General features: G+C 39.1%; 2 protein-coding genes across 5 annotated transcripts in view; both read left to right on the forward strand.

The window, feature by feature from the left end:
• Positions 1-10,966, forward strand: part of gabbr1b (gamma-aminobutyric acid (GABA) B receptor, 1b) — a 165,132-nt gene extending 154,166 nt beyond the window's left edge. For 2 of the 4 annotated variants that reach the window (XM_058047926.1, XM_058047928.1), the window contains 3 exons: positions 4,097-4,225; positions 5,333-5,476; positions 7,825-10,966. In XM_058047926.1, coding sequence (XP_057903909.1) covers positions 4,097-4,225; positions 5,333-5,476; positions 7,825-8,112 — 561 coding nt within the window. In that variant the 3' untranslated portion in view covers positions 8,113-10,966. The remainder of the gene's footprint in view (positions 1-4,096; positions 4,226-5,332; positions 5,477-7,824) is intronic. The other 2 variants (XM_058047925.1, XM_058047927.1) reach the window with 1 other exon arrangement.
• LOC131102147 (uncharacterized) lies at positions 8,230-16,958 on the forward strand. The gene is given in 7 exon segments (XM_058047647.1): positions 8,230-8,496; positions 8,618-8,671; positions 9,064-9,155; positions 12,266-12,390; positions 15,771-16,394; positions 16,397-16,680; positions 16,683-16,958. Coding segments are annotated over 7 exon segments (1,722 nt in total).
• The last annotated feature ends 2,585 nt before the right edge of the window (positions 16,959-19,543 follow it).

Consider the following 19,543-nt stretch of genomic DNA (forward strand, 5'->3'; position numbering starts at 1 on the left):
TATTATTCTGATTATTATTATTGAATATGAGTCTAGCATTACTGCATGTGCGGTGTTGCTGTATTTGCTGTCTGGTGCATCAGGTTAGGGTTATTAGGTAAGGTAGTGTTTCATTTATGGTCCTTGCAAGTTTTTAAATACTTTCAAATAAATATTTGGCAGCAAATAAGTGAATACGCTTGTTAGCATCCTCCTAGCTTGCTAACACATGGAAATGGGAAGCAGAGGTCATCTCCGTCTCCCGTCTATGATGTAATCAATGGTTGACTCTGTAGTTCTTTGCTAACTGACACAGTTACACCAAGTCCAAAATATTTTATATTTATATCTCGATCATATCATCATAATTGCACATAACTTACAGACACTCTCCAAGGCAGGACGTTTGTCATGGAGCTGAAAAAGACTTTTGTTATTAGTAGCAATATTTTGTCCTTGTTTTCTGTTGTTTTCAAATGTTCAAATATCAGAATAGAATAGAATATATAAGCCATCTTAAATAATTCTCCTAGTTTTATGACTTTATTCCCATAATATTTGGACTTTATTCCCAGAATATTTTATGTAATATAGGATACATATAATATTATAAACATATATATATATTGTCGTTTTCCCCAACCTAATTTTCATAAAATTACAACTTTTATTTTTTGTTTGTTTCTCATCATATTGTGTGTTTAAAAATATTGCTTAATATTTAATATTTCAACTCGATGCTAATAGAATTTAACTTTTCCTTCAACGTTTATTCTCATAAAATTCTGAATTTTTAATTTAATTTTTAAAAATATTTTTCCAAAAATCACAACGTTTTTCATAATATTATGAGTAAAAAAGTTTTTTCCAAATACTCTACGCTGCTCTGTTGTTTTTAGAATATGGCCCAGGCCATAATATAATATAATATAATATAATATAATATAATATAATATAATATAATATAATATAATATAATATAATATAATATAATATAATATAATATAATATAATATAATATAATATAATATAATATAATATAATATAATATAATATAATATAATATAATATAATATAATATAATATAATATAATATAATATCATATCATATCATATCATATCATATCATATCATATCATATAATATAATATCATATAATATAATATCATATAATATAATATAATATAATATAAGCCATCTTAAATAATTCTCGTAGTTTTATGACTTTATTCCCATAATATTATGTGTAATATATGATACATATAATATTATAAACCTATATGTATATCATATATATGTTTTCCCCAACCTAATTTTCATAAAATTCCAACTTTTATTTTTTGTTTGTTTCTCATCATAGTTTGTTTAAGAATATTTCTTAATATTTAATATTATATATTAATATAATATATTAAATATATTAATATATCAAAGAATTTAACTTTTCCTTCAAAGTTTATTCTCGTAAAAATCAGAATTTTTAATTTATTTTTTAAAAATAATTTTATTATTTATTAAACTTTATTTGATGTTTACTTCATTTTTCATAATATTATGAGCCAAAAATATTTTTTGAAATATTCTACGCTGCTCTGTTGTTTTTAGAATATGGCCCAGGCCAATAAAAACACAGTGGTGGACCACAAATGGCCCCCTGGTTGTACTTTGGACACCCCTGGTTGTGGAACGGCCATCTTGGTCCCCAGACTGAAATATGATTGACAACCTGTGGTGTGATTTCAAGTGAAAGCATCAAACCAGACTCAACTGGAGATGTTTTGGGAAGAGGACTGGTCTGAAATCCCTTCAACCAGAATCCAGACCCTGATTGGACGCTAAAGGAAGCATTTATTTCTGCTAAATATTGATGTCGTGTTTTTTGTTGGGGTGCCCAAATTGACAAGGTGACCTAGTGTGTTCATCGTCCACCTCCAGCGTGTCAGTGGGAGGAATTCAGATCCTCTACTGGTCTTGGCTGAAAAGGTGGTTTCTTGTCTGTCTGGTCTTGGCTGATCCGTTTAGTAGAAAAAGGTGGTTTCTTGCCCGCCTGAGTGGTTTTACCCCCGCATGGAAAAATGAAGAGCGTGTGGTCTGATGGACGGATTGGGCGTGAGCAGCCTCCGAGTAATTGCATGGTGGTCCTCCAGGAGATTGTTGCCATGTCGTCCTGTTGACTTAGCACGGCCGTGCGGAACAGCCAATCAAACGCGTCGTGCCTTTGTGACCGTCGTTCATTCCGACGTGACGCCTGACACGCTTTGCCCACGGCTTGTTTTTGCTGTAAATTTCATTTGCTAAACGTTGTAAAAGTACGTCCGTTACGGTTTCTATTCCACTTAGCGTTTGACATGACACGTGACGTCATGTTATTGATCCACCGTGGGAGTCCGACCGTGTTCTTCACGTCATTTTGGACAAAGTGAATGAGTTAGAAGTCATCACTTGTATTTGTATAGTATTATTGTATTTGTATAGTATTATTGTATTAGTTATGTGATGTATTGAATTGGGATTGGACCAGGAGTCGGTCTTACCTGGGGATTCTTACCAAGGGAGTCACCTGCAGGAATGTTTGGGGAGGAGCCGCCATGAGTCTCTGGCTTTGATAGGTTTGGTTTGATGTCATTAGTGACATCATCAGACCATACCATGTACTGGGATGGGGGGGCGGGGCTTAAATAAATGTCCCTAGACTGGGCCAACTGAAGTCCGCCTCCTGAATTGTTTTGGCCTTCGGACACCACATTACGACATCATTCCATCCCAAAACATCCTTGTTAGCGTCCTTAGGGCTCGCTAATGCACGGAAACAGAAACGATGGTGTCATCACGTTCAAAAATATTAACACAAAACACATTTTTATAATATTATAAATGATAGTTTGACATGCATAAAAGCATTTAAATGTCAATATCAATGATTCCTGAAGGGGACAAATGAACATTCAGGCTTAATTAGCATCATTAATAAGAACTCGGCATGGATGTTTTACATTGGAAAGCAGCAAGGAGGATGTGAGACAGTGTGGAGGAGCGTAGTGTGCAAGATGACGTATTGTAGGAAAGTTTTTTTTTAATTTTACTATTTAAAAATTACTCCATCTGGTAATTATAATTTTGATATAAAACAACCCTTTTTGAATTGTTGATGTTGTGTAGATATATGAGCTGGAACAAAAGCAAAAGAAATGCTTGAAATGGTTCATTTTCACTTTTTAATATGAGAATTGATATTTTCCCCAATCTTACTTATGTTCTACTAAAGAATAGTTTGATTCTGTTTTTAATAAAAATAAAATAAAAATAAAGAAAAGTTTTTTTGTGGTTCTAATCTTTCTTTTGACAGGTTCCATGTTTATATAGCCATAGAACACAATAATCTGTGTGCCTTGAAACATCAGTCAATGTGATGTTGTGTAGCTGGAACACTTTTCACTTTTTATATGGGAACTGATATTTTCCTGAATCTTATTTATGTTCTACTAAAGAATAGTTCAATTCTATTTTTAATAAAAATAAAATAATAATAAAAATAATACGAAAGAAAAGTTTTTTTTCTGGTTCTAATCTTTCTTTTTACAGTTTCCATGTTTATATAGCCATAGAACACAATAATCTGTGTGCCTTGAAACATCAGTCAATGTGATGTTGTGTAGATATATGAGCTGGAACAAAAGCAAAAGAAATGCTTGAAATGTATCATTTTCACTTTTTATATGGGAACTGATATTTTTCCCAATATTACCTATGTTCTACTAAAGAATAGTTCAATTCTATTTTTAATACAAATAAAATAATAATAAAAATAATACTAAAGAAAAGTTTTTTTTTCTGGTTCTAATCTTTCTTTTGACAGGTTCCATGTTTATATAGCCATGGAACACAATAATCTGTGTGCCTTGAAACATCAGTCAATATTGTGTGAAATGGCTGGTATTCAAAAAAAAGTTACAAAAAAGTTTTAAAAAAAATGTCTGGAATTGAACGAGTTATTTCGTACGCTGACACAAAGTTTGGGAACTACTGCCGGAGGTGTATCGTAATACGTATGCGTGTGTATTCGTGTGTATCCGTGTGTATCGGTGGTCCTAAGTGTCTTCCCATGTATTTTCCACAGGTGCTGTGTTTGATCACGGCCCCCGTCACCATGATCCTGTCTTCTCAGCAGGATGCCGCCTTTGCCTTCGCCTCCCTGGCCATTGTCTTCTCGGTCTACATCACCCTGGTGGTTCTGTTTGTTCCCAAGGTAAACGCAGACCAGCGTCGTCCCGTCACGTCTTGCGTGCAGACGATAAATCCGAAGGCTGCTTTGATAAGCGGCGCTTCATCGGTGCCGCTGTGATGTATCGCATAACGACTTGTAGATTGGCGCCGCCTCGCAGCGTCAGCACCGAGTCCAACTCCGCTCCCTTTTGTCCGCCGTGGTGCGTGTTCATCTTTTCTTTCTGACATCTTTGACTCATGAATCAGTTTGGCTGCCACCCACTTGGGGCAACTTGTCACCCTTTGGGGCCCAAGAGCAGAGACACAAAATGAAGTGAATAAAAAACGGAAAATAATAACATATCATGTCGACCAGTCGCTGCAACGGTCATCCTTCACCACTTTGAGCTTCCAATTTGGCAGCTTCTTTCTGTCACGTTGTTTAGAATCAAAAATACAAAAATTCATAAATCATGCCATTTTACGGTTGAATAAGATAAGATAAGATAAGATAAGATAAGATAAGCCTTTATTCGTCCCTTTGCATTGCACAGCAGCAAGAGTACAGAATCAGTTAAGCAGTACAAAATATAAAAAAATATACAATATAAACAACCCAGATATTAACAAATTCAACAGTTTTTCCCAGAATTATATACAAATACAGGCCAGTTATTGCTCACAAATATGCACATTTAAGTACATGTTATATTATTTTCGGCCTAAATCAGGGATGTGAAAGGAAGAAACTTTTTGCTCTTTAATTTTGCAAATATTTCCAAATATTATGACTTTATTCCTGTACTACTATAACTTCATTTTTCATAATTATTATGACTATTATTTTTTTTATTTTTTTTATTTTTAATTTTAATTTTATTTATTATGATATTTATTATTATTATTATATTATATTATTATATATATTATATATATATATTATATATATATATATATTATATTATTATATATTATATTATTATGATATTTCACCTTTATGCTAAATTACATTATTTTTCCTCAAAATATGTCCATATTACCATAAAATTGCAGGAAAAGTTAGAATGTTCCAAGAATGAATCCAAATATTTTGGTCAATTATTATATGTATTATTGTATATGTCAGTGTTTTTTTTTTTTGATGCTGCAGATGCGGCGTCTGATCACACGAGGCGAGTGGCAGTCCGACGCCCAAGAGACGGTGAAGACCGGCTCCTCCATGAACAACAACGACGAGGAGAAATCCAGACAGTTGGAGAGAGAGAACAAAGAGCTCCAGAAGATCATCCAAGAAGTGAGACCCCTGTTCTTCACTGCTAAAATTCACGTCCCAAGAATACGTCACTTTTGGTATTTTTCGTATTTTACGTCACAACGTTTTCCAATTTTTAAATCCCCTTTGCGGTATTTTTCTTCACTTTTGGCTATTTTGGGGAATGATCGCACACGATAAACTAGACAAGTCCGTCCCTCGCTCCTTTGTCTTTAAAGTTTTTTTACTTTAAAGAGTTTTCAATGAGACACGTTGTCACCAAAGTGGACCTTTTATGCTCATTATTCGACTCCAATAGAGCAGTTACACACAATAACCACACAGAAAGCTTTCTGGATCCTGCAGAATCTTCACCTATTCCAGCTGTAATTCCTTTTCATTTATTCCACTTCCAGGCATGCCCATGCCGCTGTGATTGGTCACACTCCTAAGCACTCCCGACAACTTCTGGACTACTGCCGAACCCCATTCTCTAATTTTGTCAGAATAGGAGTTGATGATGAATGAATAAATCCTGTGGTTAGGAGCTACTAGCTACCGGTTGAAGACCCCTGATGTACCGACCGTGTATGAACTCAAAGAGTGGTTTTCGAACGTAGGTTTTCAACAACCTCAGTAAAAAAGAAATCTTGTCCTTTCACGTTTTTTTTGCAAGACTAGCAGTGTTTAAAAAACACAGGTAGTCCACGGTTGCGGAAAAAGGCTATTTAGCGACGCCAGACATCGGTGAGCTTGTAATTTGCACCATGCTCCCTGTATGCACACGTTATAATGCTACACAGACAACCGCTTACTTCAGCAAAATAAACACACTTAGGACACTGATACATTGTAATGGTAATGGTAATGGTAATGGTAATGGTAATGGTAATGTAATGGTAATGGTAATGTAATGGTAATGGTAATGGTAATGGTAATGTAATGGTAATGGTAATGGTAATGGTAATGGTAATGGTAATGGTAATGTAATGGTAATGGTAATGTAATGGTAATGGTAATGGTAATGTAATGGTAATGTAATGGTAATGGTAATGGTAATGTAATGGTAATGGTAATGGTAATGTAATGTAATGGTAATGGTAATGGTAATGGTAATGCTAATGGTAATGGTAATGGTAATGGTTTTATTTCATTTGAACATGCATCAGATTCCAATTGAGTGCATCCCATAATCAGTTCCCAGTTCCACATGTCCAAAAGGAGTAGGAAGAAGCAAAGCTTATTAAATCCTACCCCTCCATCTGGTACTTTTACAATCACTAACTCTTACATTTGTTCACTTCCTGCTTTCCTAATATAGTTTAAGGTTTTTTTATTTTTGTATTTTTTTTATTTTTGTCAAATCAGTTCCCAGTTCCACATGTCCAAAAGGAGTAGGAAGAAACTGTTACATTTGTTCACTTCCTGCTTTCCATAATATAGTTTAAGGTTTTTTGTTTTTTGTTTTTTTTGTCAAGTCAATTCCCAGTTCCACATGTCCAAAAGGAGTAGGAAGAAGCAAAGCTTATTAAATCCTACCCCTCCATCTGGTACTTTTACAATCACTAACTGTTACATTTGTTCACTTCCTGCTTTCTAATAATTTTTATTTTTATTTTTATTTTTATTTTTATTTTTATTTTTATTTTTATTTTTATTTTTATTTTTATTTTTATTTTTATTTTTATTTTTATTTTTATTTTTATTTTTATTTTTATTTTTATTTTTATTTTTATTTTTATTTTCTTCAACTTTGTATAGTCCAGCTTCTGTCACGACCGGACTTCACCCCCTCGTGACAGCCTTCTTAGTTTTCGTCTTTTCCTCTGTTCCTCGTTCGTGCTCTTATTTTGAATTATTTCCTGTGTTGGTCTGTCCCGTGTTCCGTCACTTTTACTTTCTCCTCGACGCGCACTTGTTTGTAATTTGTTGATTGTATTTAGTTCCTTTTGTCGGTTCATTGCCATGTTTGAGTTTGCCATGCTAGTGACTTCTTCTTCTGCTGCATAGCACAATGAAATATATTTTTACCCGCAATCGAGTCCTTATCTCTGCATCCTGGGGTCCAACCTTTAAACTCTCAGGCCGCACCGTGACAGCTTGACCCAATGCTCACAAAACAGTCCAATACTTTTCTCATCATCTGGAATCTGCAACTGCAGCTTGTACCCGGGCATGCCCATATACTGTAAGGAAGTCTGGATAGAGCTTGTGACTTCACGCTAGCCGGTGTCAGAGTCATCCCATCTTTCAGGTCTCACTTCCAAATGCACAAACCTCATGATCTGAAACTTGAGCATCTTTTAACAGGAAAATAAAACATTGCAACTACCTTCATAGAGCCGAAAACTGGTCCCCTTTAAGAGACTTGTTTCTTTGTGTGCCGGCAGAAAGAAGAACGCGTATCTGAGCTGAGGAACCAGCTGTCTGAGCGACAGGCCCTGCGGTCAAGAAGAAGACCATCCACCGTCATGAATCAAAACCACAGCACCCTTCCACTGGCCGTCCCGCAGACCAACCCCAGGTCCCTGGCCCACCCGCCAGGTTACCCGGCACCAGCGTCCGATCTGCACGCGGTCACGCCGTCCTTTGGCAACTCGTCCAGCCTCTATCAGCCCGACAACAAAATTGGCCGCAATAACTGTCATACCAGCCGGCTGCAGATGCTCTATAAGTGAAGTGAGGGTGCGCTCGGAGCGCCAAGGCTGTCATGACATTTATGGTAATTGAGGATGGACACTTTTCAAAGAGCAGAATATGTTAAAAAGATTTTGTTACAATCTGGCATCCTAGTCATGTCGGGAAAACGACTCCAAAGTGACCGTTTGCTGAGGTTGCCTCTCTTAAGGACGCCCTCCTCGGGTTCCGTCAACCAACGTTCCACAGACATCTCCCAGCGGCTCGGGAAGACCCTCCAATTACGTCGTATCCGGTGTTCCACCTTGATCGACAATAGAACCAAAATCCACCCGTTCAACTCAAGAGTCGTCCCTACGGCCGTCGATGCATGCAAGACTTGGTCTCTCACTAAAAGGCTGGCGCCCACGCTTCATGTTTTTCCAGTAATAATGCCTGAAAGGAAAACCCAAAGTAGCGTACCTCTACCGTATTACGAACGGGTCTAGACCAATTGTTCCTTTCTGCTAAACATCTACTTTCCTGTATCTTGTTACCTCTCAAAAGGTCGGATACCTGAACCATCTGGACCATCCGGACCGTGTCCCAAACGGTCCTAAAGTTCTAATAAAAAAGTGTAGCAAATGGAATATTGCGCCACAGGGAGAGCTTTTCATCAGTGCCAAATTTTTACCACAAACCTGCTGGTGGATCGTTCCATGCAGGGCGGACCAAAGGGGACACCTTTTTTATGGTGTGGGGATGGAAAAACCAAAAATTAGAAATGTATCCCACCATAACGATATTGATTATGGGACAAACACAGCCAGACCTTCAGAAATCGTTGTCTGCCAAGTGGAGGGCTTCAGCAAACGGTCAGATTTGTCGTACCCGTACCTTATCATGATCTGGGCCCAAAGGCAAAGATCCCAATTTGCCGGTCAATCTACGTTCCTACGACGGATGCTCGTGAGCTTTTGGGAGTGACTGAAAGGACGGGTTTGTGGTTGCAGGTACTTGGAGTAGAACCGCGGCTCCTCCGCATTGAGGTGGCTCGGGCCGGACGCCTCCCTGGGGAGGCATCAGGGATCAACATGTCCCAGCGGTAGGAGGCCTCGGGAAGACTATGGAGCTATCCACACTGAAAAGGATGTTATCGTTTCAGCCTTTCATCCACACGGAAACAACATCCTGGGTGACCTGAAAGGGTTTGTTTTGGCTGGCTGCACGTGGACAAGTTAGCGCGCAGGCTAGGAGACCCAGGTTCAATTCCACCCTCGGCCATGTTCTCCCCGTGCATGCGTGGCTTTTCTCCGGGTATTCCGGTTTCTTCCCGCATTCCAAAAACATGCTAGGTTAATTAGCCACTCCAAATTGCCCATAGGTATGAATGTGAGTGTGAATGGTTGTTTGTCTATATGTGCCCTGGGATTGGCTGGCCACCAGTCCAGCTGGGATAGGCTCCAGCACCTCCGCACCCTTGTGAGGATAAGCGGTAGAAAATGAATGAATGAATATCTGAATATTTGGGGGCATGACTCCACCCAGTCGACATTCTCCTGATATTTTGTTGTCCCAAATTCCAAAAGGACTTCATTGTAAGTCCAAAGTCTAGACCAACCTTAGAAAGCTAATGGACGGTTCCCATCTGGATGCAACTATCTACCGATCCACCACAATGTGGGCACACACTTTTTTTCCAAACTGCCAAAATAAAAATCCCAGGAATGTTTCCATGTGGACAGCGCGAATGTCTCAGCTGGCCTGGGAACACTTGGGGATCCGCCGGGTCGCTGCGTGGGGTTCCCGACCTCAGATAAGTGTAAGAAGACGAACGGATGGACCGTACCATGATGTCACTAGATGGTGCTATGTACTGTCCAAGTCCTGACCAGTCCCATCCCAAAATTCCGGCTGACTGCATGCCATGCAAAAAGATGTTTCATTGGTTGCCAGGTATTTTTTTACATCGGTGGCGGTCTCTGTTGAAAGAGACGCCTGAGTCATCGTACATGGACTGGTTTTTACGGACAAAGCCTTTTTCTCATCTCATCCTTCAGACTCTCAGGTTATTTGAACCAAGACCTCAAAGGAGGGACCACGTGAGACGTAATTAGCGAGGATTCAGGTATGTGTGGCGTGTACGGTAATGTCCGCACCAACACCGGTCCAGGGATTGCCAATGAAGTTCGGCTGATCAAGCCTATAAAAAGATCAATACTGCGTCTGATGATGACGTGGAGTTTAGCGTGTAGGATCTTCTAAGGGATCTGTCCATGTGTGTGTGTGAAGAAAGCGCGGTGGACGCAGGGGGTGTGGCCTCTTTAAGTCATGTGATGTGTGTCAGAGACTGAGGGGAAGCACTGTGCCGAGGAGGAAGTCAGACGGATTCACTTTCCAAAACTACCGTTGGGGTTTTCCCCCCAAGTAGACTAAAACTGCAGCTTGGCTCATGTTTTACTTTGTGCGTATGAATCCATGCCAACGTCGTACAATTACAACGTACGGTACCAAAATATGGATTTTTATATTAGGGCTGTCAAACCTTCATGCCCTTTGGTTCTTGACTAGGGCCTATTCATAGTTGAAAAACATGCATATACGAGCATATGTTATCATTTTTTTGCCCGAATGAAGCATTTATTTCCAAATATAAGGCATTCATACATTGTGATCATATGTCATTTTCTCCACTAGGTGTCAGTGAGACACACAAGCACCAGACTTGATTGCCAGAGGCTTTCATTGATTGGTTGAATGATTTCACCACAGGAACAATATAATAATAATAATAATAATAATAATAATAATAATAATAATAATAATAATAATAATAATAATAATAATAATAATAATAATAATAATAATAATAATAATAATAATAATAAATTGTTTGTTATTGTTTATAATTTATTATTTTTTATATTATTATACACTTATCTGATAATAATAATAATAATTATTATTATTATTATTAATTAAATACTAATAATAACAATAAGAATAATAATAATATAATAATAATAATAATAATAATTATTATTATATAATAATAATTATTATTATTATTATTATTATATAATTATTATTATTATTATAATTATTATAATTATTAAATAATTATTATAATAATATAATAATAATAATAATTATTATTATTATATAATTATTATTATTATTATTAGTATTTAATACTACTACTAATAATAATAATAATAATAATAATTATTATTATTATTATTATTATTATTATTAATAATAATAATAACATAACAATATAATAATTATTATTATTATTATTAATATTATTATAATTATTATTATTATTATATTGTTATGTTATTATTATTATTAATATTATTATTAATAATAATAATTATTATTATTATTGTTATTATATAATTATTATTATTATTATCATTGTTATTATTAGTATTTAATTAATAATAATAATAATTATTATTATTATTGTCAGATAAGTGTATAATAATATAAAAAATAATAAATTATAAACAATAATAAACAATTTATTATTATTATTATTATTATTATTATTATTATATTGTTATTGTTCCTGTGGTGAGATCATTCAAGCAATCAATGAAAGCCTCCGGCAATCAAGTCTGGTGCTTGTGTGTCTCACTGACACCTAGTGGAGAAAATGACATATCAATAATAACAATAATAATAATAATAATTATTATTATTATTGTTCTTATTATTATGATTAATAATAATAATAATAATAGCAGGACGGTCAAGTGGTTAGCGCGCAAACAAACACGGCAAAAACCTCGTGCTGTGCTACACTCGTGTTGGCGAAGGTAAACAAAAAAAATCACAAAGGCAAATAAAATTTGTATTTAATGCTTTTTGTGTTGATATTCTCTCTCCCTGGCCAAGTGGTTAGCACGCAGGCCTCACAGCTACGAGACCCGAATTCAATTCCACCCTCGGCCATCTCCGGTTTCCTCCCCCATTCCAAAAACATAGACAAACAACCATTCACACTCACATTCATATGTGCCTGGGTGTACAGCTGGGATAGGCTCCAGCACCCCCGCCACCCAAGTGGTAGAAAATGAATGAATAATAATAGCTCACAACAAACTAAAAGTCAAGTCTGAATCTTGAACCTAACTTCCTGTTGCCACCCATTTTGATCCCCTCGGTGCAAACTGTGTTAAATGTCCTATTTTGCTTTATGGTTGACAGCCCTAATATATGGCAGGAGAGTGAGACTCTGATCATGATCATAGACCACCACCATGGACGTGAAGTTACACAAACGCCGTACGAGTCTGGGTCTGCTTCGGGGAACCGTGCCTGCAGTCCACAAAGTAAAGTCCGTGTCAAAAACTGGACCTGAACTAAACACCCTGAGGAAGACATCCAGCACCTCCATGCACTTCCTCATCTCTGCTGTCAACTTCCTGTGTGCTCCAACAGTGTCTTTCTGTGGGCGTGGCCAAGGTCGCCGCACATCATGACGAGCAGTTTGAGCCTCACGTGTACAAATTCTAATGTTGCTGTGTAGGACTATCTATTCAGTGTTTGTAATAATGTACTTCTGTAAAGCGTGATGATGTAAGTGATATACAGTAAACGTCGGATATATCGGATTCAATTGTTCCCACTGGTTTTGTCCGATATAAGCGAAATCCGTTATATGCGTATACCGGAAAATGTCCGTTTTACGCATATATGGGATTTATATCCGGTATATGCGTAAATGGGATTTTATCCGTTATAAAAAGGCACTTCCTTGACTATGTTTCCAATGTACCTGGACGGAGCGCCACGATGCGGCCATCCGATATATGCCAGGGAAATTTCATGGAAATGCATTGGAACGGGACTGGAGATTTTGTCCGAAATAGGCGAAATCCGTTATAAAAAATAGAAAAAAAAACATATCGGCCGATCCGTATTTCACATTATTTTCAAATGAACTATTTTGCTCCCAGTATCGATCCCTGCGGTACGCCAGATAGCCATACGTAAGATAGAGTGATTGAAATAAAGGCTCTCCTGTCATTCAGTGTGGAAGTGGTACGTTTTTGGCTTCTTTGTCGTCCTTCCTACTCCCATTTGGAAGTCTTAAGTTATAGAATAAATAAAGAATAGTATACTGGAGAGACAAACTAGTTAGTCAGGTCTACTATGTAGTGATCGATCCCGTGGTCTGCACATGTAAACAAACATGTAAACAAAGAATAATAGGAATGTAAATGTAAATGCATTGGAACGGGACTGGAGATTTTGTCCGAAATAGGCGAAATCCGTTATAAAAAATCCGATATATGCAATGAATTTTTATTGGAAATGCATTACAGAAAAATCGCTTCTTTTTTATCTGTCCGTTGTGAGCGAATTTCCGATATATCCGAGTCCGATATATCCGAGGTTTACTGTACTAGTACATGACAATATGCATACTGACAAATACCAGTATTTGACTTTGCATTGACCAGCTGTATTTCATGTGCTACTGTATTCAAAATATATTTCTATTCTGTAAAAATAGAACAAAAGAAGGTGATTCCAATTGTGAAAATGAAAATTAAACTTCCCCCCTCTCATATTAAGTGTTCACTGTAAATGTGTGAACTGGTTTTGGGTCCCCAGTGTGGAGCTGTAAAGGTTTTACAAAACATTAATTTTGCAGAACGATAATATGAATAAAATGTTGTCAAGATAAGAACTCATAAAACAATAAAAGTAATGACTCTCACATATACACACACACATAGATAAAACAAATACAGCTCGTGCAACTGCCTTCTCCCCCCTAGCGTAACGCTAGCAACGGCTAGCCGAGCATACAAATAGAATACAATACAAATAGAATACAAAAGTACTTAGAATACAAGTAAACAAAGACCATAAAGTAGCAAGTAACGAGAGGCTGGGAGGAGCAGGTTACAGGCAAGGAGCAGGGAACAATCTGGCAACAAGAGAACCACACAGGTGGTAATTGTCAGCAGGTGTGACAAGAGGCTCCTCCCATACGGCTCAGCAGCGTGCTGCAAGACACGGCGCACGGGCGGCAGCTAACAGCGCACAGATCACGACAGTAAAAGGCAGAGTTTTTCGACTTTCGTTGGGAAAAATCCCAGACCGTTACTCGCGTCATTACTCCGCTGAGAACTCTGTGACAACTCCGTCTTAACTCGTAACTCTTAACTGCTAGCTGTGTTGTGTTGTGTTGTGTTGTGTTGTGTTGTGTTGTGTGAAAAAAGGAAGTGACCAAATTTGTCGTCTGTTGGGGAGCCGTAGCAGACCGTAACAAAATGATTCATGACTCTGCATTTTCCCATTTTGGGCAAATAGCTTGCGATTGGGAAAGCTCTGGTGGAATTGGATACAAAGAGATTGTGTATTTGTTTTCACCCGCATGACAATATGTCGGGTTCAAACTCCTGTGACACTTTGAAAAACACTTAAATACAGAAATAAGGAAGAGACAGACAACAATATTCAAAGTTACTCGCAGTGAGGAGAGTGAAACCACATACCCAGTGACATGCTTTTTGGGGGTCCCTACTACATGGTCGTGCAACTCTAAGGGGGGGGGGGGGGAAGTTGCACGAGCTGTATTTGTTTGTCTATGTGTGTGTGTATATGTGAGAGTCATTACTTTTATTGTTTTATGAGTTCTTATCTTGACACATTCTTGTTGGTGCATCCAGGCACCTCCAGGACCTGGGGGTCGCTAAGGGTCTCTGATCAGGGTCACGGGAACATTTCTTCGAATTCAGCACATTCAAACTCTTTCTATTGTCTAAGCAAATGGATATAAGGGTGATAACTAACACTATATTCATTCTATCTACATTTTATTCCAACACAGTATCTTACTGGGAATGCAATCTCCAGCAGGGCTACCGACTGGAACGTTCAAAGACTCCTGCACTGTGACAGTCTGGATTTATATTTCAATGTTCTATCCCGCTGATTCTCTCATTCCCTTCATAGTAAAAACTTCTCTTCTACAAGGAAACGGTACATGCAGAGTTCTTATAAAAGGCACCCTTTTTTCGGCTTCAAACTGAAGCATACATGCTCCCTTCTAATGTGGAGTTGCATCATCGCCTCTGTGTGAAACATATAACATACAAAAACATATAAAGTGTTAATAAGTGTTATAAAGACATAATCAGCCTTTTCCCTCTTATGTTTGTGCAATAAAAAAATATAAAAAAATATAACCATTATACTTCATACAAAGGTCAACCTAAGGTCGCCCGGCCAAACCAAAATATTCCCATTCAAAATGAACATTTGAACATTTGTTCTTTTTGAGTGACAACTGATTATTATACTGACGCCCCTCTGTGACATCACAAAGGGGCAGTTTGACCACGCCTTTTGAAAGCCGACGTTTTGAGGCATCCCAAACGTCTCTAACGGCTCACTTCCAAATGCAAACCTCATGATGTGAAACTTTGGCATCATTTAACACCAGAATACGACATTTTAACTACTTTTATAGGTCAGAAAAATGGAAAAATAATAATTATAATAACCTTAAGTTTAGAGCAAGTCAATTGAGAGGCTAAGTATTGATCCCGTAGCCTGCAATGCAATGTGATGGAAACAAATACTTGACTAAGGAGACTAAGGAGTGTAAAAGTGACTATCGGGGGGCGGGGGGGGGGGGTGTCATTCCATGTCTTGGGTGTTGTAATCATGTTGAAAACTTGACTTACAAAGTCAGAAACATTGAATGAGGAAGGACAGCTGTTTCCTGCGGAGGTGGTTGGGCTCACCGCGAAGCCTCAGCAGCATCGCAACAAGCTGAAACTGCCCTTCAGTCGTCTGATGGAGGAGTTGATGGGTCTCCTGGATAGGAACTCCAGTGACATCAAAGTCTCCTCGGCTGGCACAAAAGTACGAACTGGCAGGAAGTGGAAGGCTCATGAGGCGGTAGACCAGGCTGAGTCCCGCTTACGACACAGTGAGCTGGTGGGAACAGTGGCTTCCGGACGGGCAGGCCTTGGGAGCAACCAAAGACCTCACTTCAACAAGGCCCAGGGAAAGGAAAGGTGTCAGCTGATCCAGGAGGAAGTCCGAGCAGGGGTAGAGGAAGCCCGCCGATGGGAGGAGGCAGCTGACCGGAAGATATCGTGGACAGAGCTGGGGCCATCTCAGCCACACCGGATTGAGTTCCTCATCCGGTCGGTGTACGATGTGCTCCCAAGTCCGTCCAACCTCTTTCGCTGGGGCTTGGCGGAGAATCCACTGTGCCCTCTCTGCCGGAGTCCTGGATCACTGGAACACATCCTCAGCTGCTGCCCAAGGGCACTGGGGGACGGGCGCTACCGCTGGCGCCATGACCAAGTACATGGGTCATTGCAGAGGTCATCAGCACAGGGATCTCCACCAGTAAACACCATCAACCAACAAGGTAGTCCATCGTCTTTGTTAGGCCTGGGGAGAAGCCGAAGCAGTGCCGGACTCAAGCAGGGGGGCTGCTGGCGACAGCTCGAGACTGGCAGCTGAAAGGCGACCAAGGGAGACAGCTCAAATTCCTGGAGAACACTGCAGTGACCTCTCTCAGGCCAGACATGGTCCTGGTGTCAGAAACAACTCGGCAAGTGGTCCTGCTGGAGTTGACTGTTCCCTGGGACAGATGGAGGACCAGATGGAGGAGGCCTTTGAGAGGAAGAGGGCCAAGTATGAGGAGCTGGCAGACGCCGAACGCCGAAGCAGAGGATGGAGGACCCGATGCAACCCCATGGAGTTCGGGTGCAGAGGATTTGTAGGCCAGTCTCTCATCAGAGCACTCAAGATGTTGGGGGTGAAGAACATCAAGAACATCAAGAACATCACTGACGCAGCAGAAACGGCGTCCTGATGGCTGTGGATCAAGCGGGGAGATCAGTGGAGAACAAAAGCTACTTAGACACAAGTCGGGACTGATCAACCCGGCTGGGTCTCGGGCGAGGGTATCTGTTGTGAGACCCGAAACACCCAGTAAACCCAGGATCCAACACTGATGATGTGTCCAAGTCGCACCGAAAGTGTATGTGCCCCCCCCCAAATACATCTCGGACCTCATCTAAATTTACTCTACAGCGCGGTCACTGAGGTCCGAGGGCCAGATCCAACTTGTGGTGCCCAAGACGAGACTTAAGACCAGGGGAGACGGAGCCTTTTCTGTGGTTGGCCCCAAACTATTGAACCCTCTCCCCTCCCAAGTAAAAAAGGCCCCCAACATCGAAAGCTTTAAGTCTCGTCTTAAAAGCCACTTTTATTCTCTGGATTTTTAGTTTTTTTCTTTTTATTTTAATTGTTTTTTTTTATACTTTTACTGCTTTGCTTCTTTTTAATATTTTAATATTATTTTATTATTATTTTATTATTTTTTATTAATTTTTTTGTAGTTATTCTTTGTATTTTTTTATTTTATTTTATTTTTTCTCCGTTTGATACGCAGCCTCCTCCATGTTGATGATGCTTGCTAAGCACCAGATGCATGCTGGGAGGACATACTTTCTCCAAAGTCGTGGCGGTGGGTGGTGACTTTGCCTTGTCATGTGACACCCATGACGGACCGGGCAGCCCCCCTGTCTGGTGTTTGCCTTCGTACTGAGGGAGCGCACTTTCTTACTCAACTTGTGGGGCAACCAACCAACCAACCCCCGTTAACGTCAACACGAATACGCGCCTCAGCAGCCATGAACTTCAGCGCACGTCAGCGACCTTCCGTTGCTGCAAGTCTTACTCCTCGACTTTTAGGGTGAAACCCAAGCGGAAATGACACAATGGCAGCAGGTGGAAAAGAATGAAAGCTCAGAACTTTCCGCTCTGCGGGTTCCAGGTGCCCACGGGGGAAGTCCCAGCTCTCTGTGGGACTTTGCCGTTTTGATCAACCTCTCGGTATTGTAGTATATTTCTGTCCGTCACACGTACACTAATCCACACGCACTAGTCATAACCAGCAGGTCTCATATTGTGGAAGTGGTCACCTTTCATATGACACCTCCGCCCACTTTGTCCTGAAATAACAGCATCACATGACCTCATTGACTGCAGGCTGCAGGAGTCGCTTTGCCTCCGTCATTTCAACCTGGTTGTTGCTCAACACCGTGTCTTCCCAAGGGAAGTCCAAATATGGGCAGTGAGTCCACGATGTCAGCGAGGCAGCAACAACCACAAGCAGTGACTTGTTAGGGGAATCAAACCCTCTTTGTGTTGTTGATATTTCCATAGAAGCTAATACGGTTCCTGTAACTCTGGTGGAGGTTGACTTTTAGCGGAAGGATGAACTTACAGTCTACCGAAATTTATTGTTTATGGAATATAATATTTCATACTCGTTCCATCCCAGCCCTTTTTCTAAAGCCGTCCCTCGCGGTACCGGGTGGTCATTGTTGAGGATTTTGACTGACTTTTCATAGCACACAGAATATAGTACACACTCGGGTGACATTAGCATGGTAGATACCAAAAGAAACATTAGACTCTTCTTCATCCTTCATTAGAAAAAAAAACTTTGTTTCTACCCTTTTCTGGTCTTTGGTAATCAGCGGTAGAGCATGGCTACTTTTCAGCCAAATATCAGCTCCCAACTAAAATGAACACAAATAGAACACACATTTGCAACTAGTGCCACGCGGAGGACTCACAGCTAGGAGACCTGTGTTCGATTCCACCCTCGGGCATCTCTGTGGGGAGTTTGCATGTTCTCCCCGGCTTTTTTGTCCACAGGTATGAATGTAATGGTAATGGTAATGGTAATGGTAATGGTAATGTAATGGTAATGGTAATGGTAATGGTAATGTAATGGTAATGGTAATGGTAATGGTAATGTAATGGTAATGGTAATGGTAATGTAATGGTAATGGTAATGGTAATGTAATGGTAATGGTAATGGTAATGGTAATGGTAATGGTAATGTAATGGTAATGGTAATGTAATGGTAATGGTAATGGTAATGGTAATGTCATGGTAATGGTAATGGTAATGTAATGGTAATGGTAATGGTAATGGTAATGGTAATGGTAATGTAATGGTAATGGTAATGGTAATGGTAATGTAATGGTAATGGTAATGGTAATGGTAATGGTAATGGTAATGTAATGGTAATGGTAATGTCATGGTAATGGTAATGGTAATGGTAATGTCATGGTAATGGTAATGGTAATGGTAATGGTTTAATTTCATTTGAACATGCATCAGATTCCAATTGAGTGCATCCCATAATCAGTTCCCAGTTCCACATGTCCAAAAGGAGTAGGAAGAAGCAAAGCTTATTAAATCCTACCCCTCCATCTGGTACTTTTACAATCACTAACTGTTACATTTGTTCACTTCCTGCTTTCCATAATACAGTTTAAGTTTTTTTTTGTTTTTTTTTAAATAATGCACCTCGTACTTACTCATGTGGATGTATTATTATTCCAAAAATGTGCAGTTAAGTACATTGTACATACTTTTTCAATGAAGCAAAATCCAAATATAAAGCATTCAGAATTGATGTTGCAT

This window comes from Doryrhamphus excisus, chromosome 14 (assembly GCF_030265055.1).
Source record: "Doryrhamphus excisus isolate RoL2022-K1 chromosome 14, RoL_Dexc_1.0, whole genome shotgun sequence".
Taxonomy (NCBI): Eukaryota; Metazoa; Chordata; class Actinopteri; order Syngnathiformes; family Syngnathidae; genus Doryrhamphus; species Doryrhamphus excisus.